The sequence below is a fragment of the Thermobia domestica genome, chromosome 16, assembly GCF_964235325.1.
Source record: "Thermobia domestica chromosome 16, izTheDome1.hap1.1, whole genome shotgun sequence".
Classification (NCBI taxonomy): Eukaryota; Metazoa; Arthropoda; class Insecta; order Zygentoma; family Lepismatidae; genus Thermobia; species Thermobia domestica.
In genome coordinates, this window is record NC_137469.1 from 130470159 (window position 1) to 130486762 (window position 16604).

A 16604-nucleotide genomic window follows, 5' to 3' on the forward strand; every position below is an offset into this window, starting at 1 on the left:
TTTACTGTTTATTTTCAACGAACTTAAAAGTTCGTTACTGAATTCTCTATGTCCGTGTGTATGTCTGTTATTTGCGATTTTTTCAATTTTGAACCCTGCATTCGATAGAGCATCAAACACTATCAAAGAAAGTTATTAAATTTTTCGTGTCACTCTTACCGTTCCCGAGATATTGGCCAAAAAATGGCCGTTTTCCAGTGATTTCAGAAGCCATATCTCGGAAACCGTACGTCATAGAGAGATCATATTGGTGTTGATCAATATCTAAGAGCATAGTAAATATTTTGATAGCAAATAGTAACCAGTGGCCACTGGTTTGGCCAATGGCCAGTTGCCCAGTGACCACCAATTAGTATCGGTACCAAAACGTTAACTTCCTCTTAGGTATTGATTAACACCAATATAATCTCTCTATTACTTACCGCTTCCGTGATTTTGGGCAAAAAATGGCCAATTTCTAGATATTTAAGGAGCTATAGTTCGGGAACCATAAGTTATATAGAGAGATGATATTGATGTTGATCAATACCTAAAAGGACGGTAAATATTTTGGTGCCAAATACCCCATGTGCAAAACGTAGTAGGATCGATCACGAACCGCGGCGGCTTGTCGTCAAAAACTTGGCGGGCCGATGGCGGCTAACGTGACGGTACCGTGACGAAATTACACGAATGCCGCAATTTTGCCGCCATTGCGGTAATAAGGCGGCATCCGTCGTTTCTCCTCGTTTGAACCGCTAATGCCGCCCTTAAACAGGCCTATGGCCTCTGCGTAACCGCCAGTACCGCCACATGGCCGCTTCATAACCGTCAGTGCCGGCTTAAAACCATTAGTACCGCCGTTAACCCGTCACATCGCGTTTTCGTTGCCGCCTTTAATCCTCTACTCTCCATTTTGCCATCAACGTATAGCATTGATATTTATACCCTTAGAAGTTCTATACCAATCCATGGCAAGGCTTTAGTACTTGAATTATTTCTTTACACACAAATATATGAGTCACTCAAGTACAATTAATATAGTAAAATAGCATATATGCTAAGTATTTCGTTTAAATTATGAAGAGCTTCTTCAGTTCCACATAGTCTCTCATTGTGTGAAACTAAATATATATATATATATATATATATATATATATATATATATATATATATATATATATATATATATATATATATATATATATATATATATATATATATATATATAATTTTCAGCACGTTATTTTAACATATTAATTGTATTTAATATGGTAAAATACCATGCTGATAATTTAATTTAAGATTTTTTTTTTTTTTTTTTTTTTTTAGTTGCACAAATTGAGTGACTATGTAGAACTGAAGAAGCTTTTCATAATTTAAACGAAATACTTAGAACCTATGCTATTTTACTATATTAATTGTGTTTGAGTAACTCGTATATTTGTAAGGAAATAATTCAAGTACTAAAGCTTTGCCATGGATTGATATAGAACTTCTCAGGGTATAAACATCAATGCTATACGTTGATGGCAAAATGCATCAAAACCAAAACTTTGATATGTATCGATATTAATATTTTTGTGAATCGCTTGTTGACCCTCACAACTGACATTTTGTTTTTACAAAATGCGTTTTATTCTCCATTATGATTACAAGCATGAAAATGCTTCGTCTTGTATACTACATTTAAAATTGTTACACCAAACTATGGACATTCATGCTAGTAAAATCAAAATAAAGAGATAAACCGCGTTTTGGCAAAATGTTGTAGTTTTTTTCTTTCTTTAAAAATAAACCAGGGGTACCCACAAGGGGGGCTATGACGCAAACTGCGTCATTGAAATATTTGGGGGGGTTAAAAATCTATAAATAAATACGTTTGAGGGGATGTAAAAATTAATCGAAAAGATTTTTTTTTTCATGGAAGAACACCTACGGATAGACAGTTGAGGGGGGTGCGTCATGGACATGAGGGGGGGGGGCACCACTGAATAAACTATTCATATAACGTTAGTGTACGCCCTCGTCACAAAGCTTCAACCACTGAAATGAAATATTCAATTGCTTATAACACGTATGTGTGTGTTAGAAAGAAATTGTTCACACATTTAGTTTTAGATTTAATAAAATCATAATTATGCCTTTTGATTCGATTCCATGTATGATTTGTGCGTTATAATGAGATTCAACGAAGTCTAGATCACATCATGTTTCATATGTGTTGGTTGCGCTGGTAAGACTTTACACTAAATGAAATACTTACATAAATCCTAAGTTATCAACTGCGAGGAGGCAAATTTCAAAGATAGCTGGCAGAACCAATACAACCTCAAACTTCTATGAGATGCTAACTCGCAACATAAACGATAGACCACAGATCACAGGAGATGTGGAACTATACATGTAGTGAATAGAAAATATTATACAGGTTCTTTGAAGGAAAAGCTTGTTTGACCAGTAGATCTGCTACAAACCTGTGAAAGTTTCGTACGAATTTCTGGCAACGCCTTTGGAGCTCCCACTTCGTTTTTCATTTTCTGCTGACTCCCTTATCCAATTTTGCCCTCTAACCAATAACCCGGAATCCCCGAATTTTGCACATTTGCATAGATCTTATAACAGAAAACAGTCCATTAAATCCATTTTTAATAATTTTCTTTTTTCGAGAGTTTTTCACTGTAGGGGAAGTTGTAACACCGCCCCTTGGCTCGTTTTCTTCCTGAACAAGCCTGACCTGTGCTTTGAACCAGTAAACAATTGGTTTATACGTTCGGCAGATATCATGAGACACCACTACCCTCCCACCTCCCCACACACAGATAGACAACACAAAACTGATTAACTAGTAGACCTCACTAAACACTCAGTCAATATTAAATATATTGAAACAAATGTAGTAAAAATAATTTCCGAAAGTGTTATACCCCAAGAAGGAAAGTTGAAAAAAAGTAAATAAAATTATTTCGTACCATTAATATATTTTATTATTATGAATATCAAAAATAATAATGTACAAGATTTCAATGAAAAAATTAAGAAAAATATTTTCTTCAGTTATTATTACATTTTCTTCCCAAATCTGCGAGAGGTACATATTGACGAAAATTTACAGTCACCCTGACTGGAACTCAAACTCAGATCTCCCAGTATGCTATATAATTACACCACCAAGGCCCTGCCAATTCTCAATGTATATTTAATGTTTCTTCGATCTCCATACTCAATCAGCTGCTACGTTGCTGGCTATTATTAAATAAAGGGACTCCACACAAAGGGGAGAAATTTGTTGAGACATTCTTCTGCATACGAGCAGTGCGAAAGTATAGTTACATTTTCTTTGCAAACTTGCGAGAGGTGTATATACAAGAAATTATACACAAGAGCAATTGCAAATGTTTCCCGCAGATTCGAACTGATCATATGCAGAGAAATTTGTCAACAAATCTCTCCCCTGTGTGGAGGTCGGAGAAACATTCAATGTACACAGAGAATTGGCAGAGCCTTGGACGTGTATTGTATGCACAGCATTATGAACATATATGTAATGTATCTGTAAAGATCTCAGCTGCCAAGTGCACACAATAAGAAATTTCCATTTTCTATTTGTTTTCTTATTTCTTTTATCTTTTTTCTTATTTTGTTTTACGTTTCATGTACGTACAACTGTATTTTCTTTTATTTTCTCAATAAAGGAAATTAAAGAAAGTGGTGTTGGATAGCATACCTAACCGGCAACTAGATCTGGATTGGAGTCCCAGTCAGGGCGACTGCATTTTTTCTGTGTAACATTTAAACAAAGTTTCTTTGTTTACAGACTCAGTAATTAGAAAATTCATTGCAGATAATACTGTTCGTTTTATTATTCATGAACCATACCCACTATTATACAGTAAGCAAGCACTACAGCTAGAACAACTTATTGTTACACTGGTGAAAAGTATAATACACTGCAAATGAAAGGTAAATTTTTACACATTTTGCAAATCTTTTGTGTAACTAATTTTCACGTAAGGCCAAAGGCCCTCGGTTCGATAAACGGTCAAGGTACAAGTATTCAATCTTTAATTCTGCACCTAGTCTTGATATAGAAAAGTGGCAAGTTACTAAATTTTCTACACTAATTTTTATTTTTTTAGTTTCTAGGGTGTTCGTTTACCAGTGAGAACAGTTCAGAAACAGTAAACTCCCAATTATCTGCAGAATTTGGTGGTGTGGCAACTGTGGATAATGCGTACAATGGCTGAGAAAGGACAAAAATCTACGAGACAATACTTTTGTACAATTGCTACTAACAGTAGAAGGGACTATACATACCATTATGACTTAATAATTTTTTGTACTTACAGGGTTTGTTTGTGTACTTTTTCTGCACAAAAAAAAAAAATCTGTGTAATGTTTTGTGTCTTCATTTTGAAACATTTCCTTTATTTAGAAGATAAATTTTTTTTTACTTAATATTGTTTCGCAATTAACGCAAAAAACGAGAAAAACCAGGAAATGAGCACAGTGGATAGTCCGCAAAATGGCTCGCCCGCCGATACACAAAAGTTTACTGTATTTTCAGTTCAACACCACTGCCTGTAACACTTTTTTTTTTTTTTTTTTTTTTTTTGCTATTTATCAATTTACAAGGTAAGTTTCATACTGGAAAGAAACTCACTTGACTTGCGAGGCCGGCAGTGCAATGATTAATGAGAATGATCATACAGTGTCCGTTGAACATGAACAGCACGTTTTCAGTTGCCAATGACCCATCTCCAAGAAGAACAATGGAGAGAGATTACCCAGAAGATGCAGAGAGAAACCCTCTTTTAGACATTATTGATAAACTACCTTACATCATAAAGAGAGAATGAAACAGGACGAAACAGAGCGATCACGAAAGTTTGTGCTACTGATATAAAGGCACAGTAACATATTCAGATAAAGCCAACGCATAAATATACGTGTTTTCCTTCTTTTCTGTGCTTGGAAAAAAATATACGAAAGTAAGGCAAAAAGGAGTACAGAGTATGCCACAACGAACATAACTGCGCTGACCAATTCCTAAACAAGTATGCTGATTGTTATGTAGGATGTCAAATTAACTGTTGTGCTGCGCTTTTTTCTTTTTTTCTTTTTTCTTTTCTTTTCTTTTTTTTTTTTTTTTGTACGATTTGTTGCAATTCCTTGACATCAACCACTTATGTTTATATTTCTTAAAATTTTCCATCTTTTTGAAGTGAAATTCTGACGTTCCTGCATACACTTTTGAAACGCCCTTTCAAGACACCGCATTTTCGACCTCAACCTCAAAGTAGTTTCTCATTATTATACAGCCGTTCAGTACGCATCAGTAAGCAGCAGTATATGCCATTAGGATACATACAAAAGTATCTCTTTCTACTGTTGCGCTGCTAACGCAAATACGGTAAGGAATTAGAACATATTTACGTACACCCTCGACATTAAAGAGTTCTAATTTAGAAAGATATTTTACTTTAAGTATTTTTAAACCTGAAGACATGCATAGGTACTTAAAGAAATCATCAGACCTCGAAAATGTTTAAGCTATTACTTGAATTCTATTGCTTATGTAAACAAAGTTTCTTGCAGCAACCAGAGATTTAGAAAGCAAGATAACGACACTATTTTTCAAATTCGCAATATTCAGTGTATAATTCCTACATACAAGCTTCTACTGTGCCACATGCCAGGGCCGTACTGCAGCCCAGGGGCCCACCGGGAAAGTACTTTCTAGGGAGCCCACTCACATGTACGTACAATAAAAGGAGTGCGGGAGTGTCACTCGGATCAAGTATGCTGAAAAAGTCTGAAAATCCAGATTTAAAACTTTATTTAAAACAGTAATTTCTCCCCTGACACTGACTGATCTGACGTAATGTCTAATCTTCCATTCTTCTCTTGCAACTGTACAATCATCTGCACAAGCTCGATTACTTCATATCTCCCCCTAAAATAACAATGCCGCACTTGTGCCATAAACCTTATAAAGACGACCCTGGTGCATATACAAATACATATATGAAGCATCAGAAGTAATTTATACTTTATACAAATGCAACACTTCTCCATTATCCTGTAGTAACACCAGAATCGTAGCTAAGGGGTGGGCGAGCGAGGCCGTGGCCCCGGGCGCTGATAGCAAGAGGAAAGAAAAAGTGTTGGAAATGAATAAACGACGCGTCACCCCTAAAAAGTATTGGCGCCCAATTAAATAAATATTGTGGGGTTGTAAAGGAATAGATTTGTTTTTTAAAAAAATAATCTTCCTCGCTTCGCTCGCAACCCAAACGTTTCAATAACTCACAACAAGCTTTTACTTATTATTACTTAAAGAAAGTTATTATATATGATTTGTTACCGGTAATGACGATGGGATATAGAAGGCCGCAAGCTGCTGTTTGCGCCAGAATATTAAAAATGAAGGGGAATAATAACATTTGCGAACTTGAAGCAGCTGTAGAATAGGGGCATAAGGGGTCAGAACTTAACCTAACGAATTCCGTCTTTTTCAACTACTGATCACTACCAGTGAGGTGTTGTTTTTTAAATTCCATTGACATGAAATTCTTCCAATTTGAAGGTATTTGTTGGAATGATTTCACCATCAACTATTTGTATCGCCAGAATATTTTTGTGCATGCATAGATTAACATATGTGTATGTGTTAGTGTATTTTCAATATGTTAATTAATAATAAGTATATTTTCAATATGTTAATTAATAATAAGTAGCCTTAAATTCAGAACTTTCTTTCAATAAGAAATTAGTTAATTACTATAATTTCAAACATATGTAGTAGCCATATTACATTTGGATTTGGAAGAGAAACATTAAACATATTCTTCATCTGCATCGATCAATATTGAAAAATTCGCAAAGAAGGCTCCTACTGAATTTCCGTTACATTTCACAAAATATATTTTTTTACCACAAAACAATCGAAATTAAAATGCTATTTGTCTGGTTATATCTATCTATCTATTAAAATGCTACAATAGCAATTAAAAGCGTTTTTTATTGCTAGGCAAAGGCTAGCTCCCTTGCGAGGGTTACGCCCTCTATCCGGGTTGAGAGGTGAAATTATTGGGTCAGAGAGGATATTGGAGCTGGTCTAAGGGATATGTAGGAAGACTGGAACATCATTTTATATATATCACTTTATTATATTTCATCTTTATTTCAGTACATTATGGAAGTATGGTATCCACTTGGTCATTATGATCTTGTGATCATAATCATTAGGGCTGGGAAAGATGATGATGAGGTGCACTTGACAGGACAAACACAAACAAGTTGTTAAAAACACGAATGCTGGTTATCTTCTTGTCCAGGGGCTACTCTGGACAGTGATGAAGACGAGTGAAGCCCTGTTAGTATGATGAGTTTACAGTGCAACATATGTGGGCGAAACGTGATGGGGAAGATGGTCGGAAGAGTAGGCAGAAGCGACAAAATGATCGGGGTGGTCAGGTGGAATTGTTTTCAGATAAAGGGAGAAGAGCAAAGAGAGAGGGCAAGTGACGAAATTATATCCCACATAGTAGTGGCGGTCGATGTCCATTGTATCCAGAAGTAAAGGATGTCTTTGCTGAAATCGGGTGGTAATGAATTTGAGCCTTAACTTTTCTATGTGATGAAGTATGGTAGGAAACGTTATGCGGTCAGACAACTCCTGCGTTGGACTCGGGAGCTTGATTCGATTAGCTAAACGGAAAGCATGGCGTTCGAGTACTTTCAATTTGGCATAGAAAAAAGGCAAAGCACTAACCCAGGCAGGGTGGCCGTACGTCAAGATGGGACGTAAAAATACCTTATAGGTATTCAGGACTGTAGTAGGCTGTAATCCCCAGGTGGTGCCAATAAGACGTTTAATTAGATTTAGTCGATTGTAGGCCTTGCGAATGATTTCTTTCAAATATGGCCGCCAAGTTAGGGATGATTGATAGTGAGACCTAGGTAAGTAACCTGTTTGGCGGTTTGAATTCGTGTGCCATTGACACTGATGTTAAGAAGATTCGGATTTTTTTTGTATTCTAGAGCGCTTGCGAGGTGGAATAAAGACTATTGCCTGCGTCTTAGTGGAGTTGATGTGGAGTCGCCACGTATTACACCAGCGAAGGAAGGAGTCAATCGCTATGCTGAGAGAAGAATTAATCTGTTGAATGGTCCGGGCTGTGCAGATAAAAGCAGTGTCATCGGCATATTGAAAAGTGTGCACATTGAGAGGAAGTTCCGGCATGTCAGCTACAAACAAAAGGTATAGAAGGGGTGAAAGAGCGGAGCCTTGAGGTACACCAGAGTGAATAAAAATAGGATGAGATAGAGAGCTATTGATGGTTACGTAAGAGAGGCGGTTAGAAAGAAAATAAAAGATGAAGCGGAGATAAGATAGTGGAAGCCGGAAGCGGTGAAGTTTAAACATGAGAGCTAAGTGCCAGACTTTATCAAAAGCTTTTTCAAGATCAAAAAGAATGAGGCAAGACGGACGTGCAGTATTATAATGATTTGTAATGAGATTTATGAGTCTGAGTAATTGGTCATTGATGCTAAAATTAGGTCGGAAACCAGCCTGATGCACAGGTAACAGATTATGTGTAATGAGATGAAGATGAAGTCTGATGACAATGATGCGTTCTAGGATTTTACTAAATACAGAGGTTAGTTGAATCGGTCGGTAGGACGCAACAGAAGCTGGAGGTTTGTTAGGCTTTAGAAACATGAGGGTAGAGGAAGTTTTTCAGTCTGGGGGAAAGTAGCCGGTACGGAGAATGAACGTAAATATATAAGAAAGGATGGAATAAAATTTGAAAAGATTACAATTATTACTGGAAATGAATGCTGTCACCCATTTCGAACATTTTAAAAGCACATAGTTTCTAATGCATTGAAATTTAATTTATTATCGATAGTATGAAACGTAAATTTCTATAACTGTTCTTCATTTGGGTTTTATACAACAAAACTAATATAAGCCTCTTGAAAAAAAAACTCTTACTTGTAAAACAATACTAATGATCGCTTTTGGCTGTTGCAATGGTCTGTCCAAGCAACTCGATAAAAATTTATCGCAACATAACGACAAAAAATGCTTCTCTTATATGTATATTTAAAAAACCTTGGTGAGATGAGTGCAGGGGAGGGAAGGCCGAATTCTACTTCGTCGCGGGCGCCGAAATCTGTAGCTATGGCTCTGATTGACAGCGACCAAGGGGAACCAAAAATTTTAAAAATTACTGAAAACATTTTCACCAGAAAAGTTTAAAAAAACATGACATGAGCCACTCCTATATAACTCATGAACCCTTTTAAATATGTTGAGAGAAGGTCCGTCAGTTTTGGTGGGCCTCCCTTGTATTTCCCGCTCCAGGGTCCCCAATGGTCTTACTCCGGCCCTATATATTTTCTATACGGAAAAGAAGGTGCTATAAAATGTAAATTATTATTTAATTTCAAATTATGACATTATTTGAGATTTCAATTTAGCTTAATAGCTACTTCAATATTAGCAAATTATAAAGCAGAATGGGAAATCAGGAACCTTTCGAGGGTTGAATTACAAAAAATGTGAAAGGTTGTTTTCGCAACATCATGGCCTGGCAACGCTGGTCTGGGATTAGCTTACTGTATTTCCGGTACTTGACATGTTATTGTCCTTCTTTCCTTACTCCCGTACGCGAAGAGTGAGTGACGTGTGCTTTTTTGTTCAGAAACCGCAACTTACGATACGAGGCCGAGGGCCAACTAAAAAATTCACCGCCCAAGGCCCACCGGGAAATTTCCCGGTTTCCCGCTTGGCCAGTACGGCCCTGCCACATGCCAAAGATAATGATGAACCTTGAGGGACACCAGAATGCAGACATATAGGGTGCGAGAGGTGGTTGTTGATAGATATGTAACTAAGGCGGCAAGAAACAAAGTGGAAGATGAAACGGATGTAACACAGAGGAAGGCGGTAAGAGAAGAGTTTGTACACAAGACCAAGATGCCACAACTTATCAAAAGCTTTTTCCAAATCGAATAAGACAAGGCAGGAAGGTTTGGATGTGTTGAACTGCATTGTGATATGGGTGGTAAGGCGCATAAGCTGATCATTGTTACTATAAGAAGGTCGAAAGCCTGCTTGTGGAAGAGGAAGATGATTATGAGCGGAAAGATGACGATGTAGACGTGTGACAAGGATGCGTTCCAGAATTTTGCTGAATACAAGAGTGAGCTGAATAGGCCGGTAAGAAGAGACATCATGTGAAGGTTTGTTTGGTTTGGGGAACATTAGAGTGATCGATGATTTCCAGTGAGTCGGAATGTAAGCTGTGCGCAAAATAAATGTATAAATAACTGCAAGTAAATGGAGAAGAACATAGGGAGCCTCTTTGATATGTCGGTAAGAAATACGATCAGCGCCTGGAGCCGACTGACGTTTTCTGGCGACTGTACTGCGGATATCTTCGACCGTAATAGGAGCAGTAAGATAACTATTTGCAGGTAAATGGTGGTTGGAATTGGGTTGGAGATCGGGTGAAGAAAGATTGAGATTTTCTGCTGGATGACGGCGTATTGATGGGTCAGGTGCAAGAGGAGTGAAAATGCCTTGAAGATAATCAGCAAAGGCGTTTGCTTTAGCAGTATTGTCACCGAGAGCATCGTCTCCAGCTAAGAGAGGGTACGGTGTACGAGATGATCGGCCAGTGAGTTGGTGGAATCGCTTCCAGTATCTGGTAGGATGGGTGATGGTGGAAATATCATTGCAGCTAGCGATCCAACGACTACGTTTATAAGCAACGAGATAGTTGTGAACAGTACGTTGATACTGACGGTGGAGACGGAGGGACTCAAGGTTACCAGTGTGAGTGAAGTCTCGATAATGTGTCCGGGAAGGTTTGATAAATGTAAGATACTGAGGAGGAAGAGCTGGTTTATAAGCATGAGCGGTGCGATGCGGAATATGTTGGGCAGAGGCAGTGTGGATGGAAGCTGTAATAGTATCTAATGCGATATAAAGGTCATCTTCTGTTGCGGGATCCGGGACATTTTCTAATTGATGTTGAAGTAATGTGCGGTAACCGTTCCAGTTTGCTTTGTCGAACAGAAGATAAGAGGGTGGAGGTGGAGAAGTAGTGCGAGAAGCAGGACGTGGGGTTGTAATTGTCTGAAGGATTGGCACATGGTCACTGCCAAGAGTATCCAGGACAGCTAGGCTGCACCGAGTTTGTAGGTTGAGAGAAGTGATAACAACATCTGATGTTGTATTACTACAAGGTCTTGTAGGCTTAGGTATCGGAAGAAAGTGGCCTGAAGTATGCGTTATAAGGTAATTGCGGAAATCCTGTTGGTGAGGAGTGCGACTGTGAAAATTCAGATCCGCTAGAATGATGTAAGTACGATAGTTATCTGAAATGTACTGAATAAACGGATATGGAAGAGGATGTCCAGGACGGATGTAGATGGTCGCAACAGTGATGTTGAGCTGTTTGAAATATAAAGTAGTAACTAGATGTTCGGGTAGTGGAGTTATGGGAAGAGTAGTGCGGCGAAAAGGAAGGGATGGTGAAAATCCTATGGCGACCCCACCACTTGCCCTCCCCACTGGTATCAAGTTATCGTGTCGAAGCATAGTATAATTTGGCAGGTGTACGGGGTGCGAGGCTTAAGATGTGTCTCGTTCAAAACGAAACACGCAACATGTTTTTCAAAGAGGAGCTGTTCAAATAAGATTTTATGTTGAGGTAAAGAACGAATGTTCAAAAAGAGAAAAGTAATGTCCATAATGATATTAAGAAACCAGATGTTGTCGGAGAGAGTCTTAAACTTCTGTTTGCAACGGATCTGAATGAAAGTAAACAGTTTGGCCAGAGTAAGTAGCTGTAAAGTTGATGTTAAGTATGGCTTTGGCAGTTTGTTGGACTTGGCAAAGAATATGGCTGCGAAGAAGCGGAATGTTTTGTAGAGTAACGGTTGCGGTTGCGGTTGCGGTTGAATGTTTTGTAGAGTAACAGTAAGAAAAGGCAAGAATTGGGTGAATGTAATTGGTTGACAAATATCTTGAACAGAAGCTGATTGAGTGATATGCGGTTTTAATGGTACCGTTAATTCTGGCTTGAATGGATCCGCAGTAGGTTTAGCCTTGCATTTGTAACTGTAAGTAGGATGTCCAGTTCCATTAGAGGTGGAACATTTAGGAGTTTCTTTCAGGTTAGAACAATTGCGGGTGCTATGAGGGCCAGTGCAGAATCCACATTTGAGTTGGTTTGGACATGCGCCGGTTGGATGATCGTTATATACTTGGCACTTTTCACACCGCATAGGAAGTGGAGCAGGGGAACGAGAAGGTTCGACACGATGACGTTTGCGGTAAATGAAGGCGCCATTTGAGAGAAGAGAGTTTATGGTGTCGTGAGAATTGGTTAAAACACGGACCATGTAGGCGTTTCCTTGTGTGTTTTTGATACGGATACATTTAATGATAGAATGTCCATCAAGCTTCAGCTCCTGGCTGATTTCTTCGTCTGTAAAGAACGGATCAACACCTCGGATGACAACTGACAAAGCAGGTTGTTTGCGTGGTGGTGGTGGTTGCTTGGCTGATGGAGTGTTAAGTTTAGAGATAGAAGCGTTTTTACCAAAGATTTCAAAGGAATAAGTATTGCGAAGGGTGGATGCAAATTTGTCGTCTGGCGTTTTAATTATTATGCCTTTCTGTGTGTAGATGATTTGTGCGATGCTCATGCGAGGTATGTATTTGACAATGCGATGATACAGCTTCTTGAGATAAAAATACTGAGGATCGTAGTTGGTAAGAAGAAAGGTATAAATGACTGGTTTAACAGAAGTGAAAGAAGTTTCAACGTCCATGTGATGAGATGAATCAGATGCGGTAGATGATTCGCTGAGGGTGTGATGGCGTTTTGGTTTAGATGACTGAGGCTGATTCGGATGAACTTCATTGCGCGTTGTGCGTTTAGAGCTCTCCCTTCGGTTGTCGGCAGATGCAGACGGAGCGTAGGGGCCCAAGGAAAGATTAGAAGCGTTAGGTCCAGTAGCCATGATGATGAGCACACAAAACAACTAATGAGGTATAGTAAGCAGGTAGAAGCCATCCATTCGGATAGTGGCTTAGGTGAGGAAATGCCCCAGTCTAAACGTGTCGCAACGAGCTACCCTTGGCTGAGATAAGTCTGATAGCTGTTGCTCAGCGAATATCTGTCGAGCAAGTCCCAGGATCGGGGAAAGGATTTCAAAAATCGGCTGGTTTGACGTTTGGTACGTCAGAGCTGGTGAGAATGACCACCAATTTTTTTATCTGCAATTTCATTCCCAGTCGAAACTGGGCGGGCCACAGAAGGTAACGCCTTCTCTGGGGCCAGTGAAAACGGAGTTGTTGGAATCTTTTGTTTATAGATGGGTTCAGGAAGCTATTAAAAGTATAGTTGTATAGTCATTATTATATCTATAGATGCGGTAGAAGAAGTGCATGAGCGTGGATGAAAACCCAAATGTGGAGGACAGAGGTTACGGATTATAGATATGCGGATGGCAATGATATATTCGACGACGTGGGTTATAGGTAGCAGGGGCCTCTTCAAGTTCATGTAAGGCGAGTAGATGGTCAACTGGAGGATAAGCATGCCGTGGTCGTGCAGGAGTCTGATCTACTAATTCACCAAGGATAGGATGTGCTTCCGCTATACGGCGATGAATATAACGAGTGCGGAGGCGATACAGATGCGGCATGATCGTGGGTATGGTGGTGCGGCGATAGACCTCTTGAGTAGGAGTGTGTGGCGGTAATGAGTATGCAAGCCGCAGAGCATGACGTTCCAGGACTTGTAATTTGTCGTAGAAGTGCTGTGGAGCTGACAACCAGGCAATATGACCATGTGTAAGGGCAGGGCGGACAAAAACCTTGTACGTATGGAGAATAAGTCTGGTGTTGAGACCCCAGTAGGTGCCGCAGAGACTTCGCAACAAATTTATACAACGTCTAATCTTAGCTTGTAGAAGGGATAGATGGGCGGTCCAGGTGAGATGTTTGTCAAAAATGACGCCTAGATATTTGACACTGTTTGACAAGGGCAACGGTGAGTTGAGAAGCGTAAGATGTAGACGCTCGGGATTTCTTGTTAGACAAAATTTGTTGCGGTTGCGGGCGAATAATGCCATTTGGGTCTTGGAGGGGTTTAATTTCAGCTTCCACTTCTGACCAGCTTCTACCAGCTGACGAGCTTATCGAGTGCTGGTTGGAGAGTGATGTTGATACGATCAACAGAGGAACACAAGGCAATATAGGCGGTGTCGTCAGCAAATTGGAGTGCGTGGATCGGCGGCCGAGGTTGGGGCATATCTGCTACATATAAGATGTATAGTAAGGGGGAGAGCACTGAGCCTTGTGGTACACCAGAACAAAGTGGTGGGATTGAGCCTGGTTAAGTTGGATATAAGCTGAACGTTGATGGAGAATATTTGCTATGAGGCGAACGTACGGTAAAGGAAGAATACGTAGTAGTTTGAAAATAAGGCCTTGATGCCACACAGTATCGAATGCTCGTTCGACGTCAAATGAGATGAGGACAGAAGGCAGCCGTTTATTGAAGTGGTTAACCAGGAGGCTGGAGAGTTTGAGCAGTTGATCCGTAGTGCTGAATGATGGCCTGAAGCCAGCTTGTGTTGGGGGTAGATGATGATGAGTTTGTAGATAAGAATGAAGGCGTGTGACCACAATACGCTCCATAGTTTTGCTAAAGACGTTAGTGAGACTAATTGGGCGGTAAGATCCGATGTTGGTTGGATCTTTGTCCGGTTTCAGAAACACTACAATTTTTGCGAGCTTCCAGAGAGTAGGAAAATGGCCAGTCGTGAGAATGGTAGTATACAACTGAGCGAGGACAATATGGAATTCTGTTGGGGCTTGCCGAACTTGGTTATATGTGATAGTGTCGGCCCCAGGGGCTGTATTGCGGCGTCTACGAAGCACAGCGACTATTTCAGGACTAGTGATTGGAGCTGTCAAGGAATCAGTCGGATCAGGTTGATGGGCCATGTCAGGTGTAAATAATGGTCGCTCAGGATTACCCAAAGTGATAATATGACGGTGTGATGGATGGGAAAATAATGGAGCACTGTGAGGTGTGAAGACAGCCTCAAAGTGATTAGCGAAGGCGACCGCTTTGTCAGAATCCGTTGTAGGGACGTTACCATCAACAAGAATAGGATATTGGGAGCCCCGGCGTTGGTAAGTAAGACGCTTAAATAAGTGCCAGAATTTAGTGGCATTGGTTTCGTTGCGCAACTCGTTGCATGAAGTTCGCCAGTCGAGTCTTTTCCGGGCTATGAGGTACTGTTTGACCATGCGTTGGAACTGTCGATGCAGTGTGAGAAAGTGTGGATCTTGAGTCCGCCTGTATTCAGTCAAAAGGGCATGTGACCGGTGAAGGAGAGTGACTGCATGAGGTGGTAAACTCGAGCGATGTGAGTGGATTGAACGTTTCGCTACTGCATGTTCGGTAGCGCCGGCAATGAGTGCACTAAGAGACATGGAGACATGGTCAATGTCGTCTAAAGATGAGACTTCGGTGCGAGTAACAGCCAGGTGCTCAGAGATATAGGTTCGATATTTCTCCCAGTCGGCTTTGGCGAAATTGTAGGTCGCAGAGGATGCTGGTGGTTCCTTGGGTTTGGTGCCAGAAGGAGTTATTGTAAGCAGAACTGGGAGATGATCGCTGCCAACCGAGCTAAGGACATCCACAGAAGAGTTGGGGAGCAGATTGTTACTGACTACAACCACATCAGGTGTGGTGTCACTCTCAGGCCGAGTGTGGTGGGGCAGAGGAATACAAGAACTATGCGTGGTATGGAGGAAGTTCTGGAAACGCTGTTTTTTCTGCGCCTAAGTGTGTGAGTGGTAATTGAGATCTGCAAGAACTACGTATGTTTTGAAGTTGACATCCAGGTAAGTGAGAAAGCGGTATGGCAAAGGTTGAGTAGATCGGACGTATATGGTTGCCAGGGTCAGAGTAAGGGCTGGAAAGTAGACGGTACTGATAACGTGTTCGGAGTACTGGTCAGGATACGGTGGTATGACGTGACGACGAGGCAAGGGTGTCGGATGGCAATGGCGGCTCCACCTCGAGCAATATTATTAGGGAGATCACTACGTTACAAGTGGTATTGTGGAAAGTAGTACCGGTCAGTTGGTTTCAAAAAAGTTTCATTGAGTGCAAGACAATCAACGTTCAGTTTGTGAGCAGTAATCTGTGTGAAGGAGTTATTACTAACCGTATGTAGCCAGTGGCGCAAATCTGTCTTCAACATGGGCGGCGATTAGGGGGCAAAGGGGGGCAGTTGCCCCCCACTTTTTTGAAATTACCTATTAGTGTATGTAGTTTAATATGAAAATATATAGTTTTGTATGTATTATTGGTTCATAGAATAAAAATGGTGCCATAAAATATTTGTCGTTCGATGAGTACGTATTGGTTGTCTTCCTATGGAATTAAGAAAGCTACAGGAATTGCATTTGAATTGCCACTAAAAATGGCCCAAAAATTAACCTATTGGAGCGCCACAATTCGAGCGTACTTTCATTTCTTCTTGCAAGGGCTCTATATGTTAGTCAGCCGCTC

General features: G+C 40.1%; 1 protein-coding gene across 2 annotated transcripts in view; it reads left to right on the plus strand.

The window, feature by feature from the left end:
- LOC145673416 (uncharacterized) overlaps window positions 1-4347 on the plus strand; it is a 70512-nt gene extending 66165 nt beyond the window's left edge. The window contains exon 4 of one of the 2 annotated variants that reach the window (XR_014128764.1): window positions 4119-4347. Coding sequence is in view for 1 of the 2 variants with exons in the window: in XM_081743104.1 (XP_081599230.1) it covers window positions 4119-4125 (7 nt within the window). In the remaining variant the exon portion in view is untranslated. The remainder of the gene's footprint in view (window positions 1-4118) is intronic. The other variant, XM_081743104.1, reaches the window with a different exon arrangement.
- The last annotated feature ends 12257 nt before the right edge of the window (window positions 4348-16604 follow it).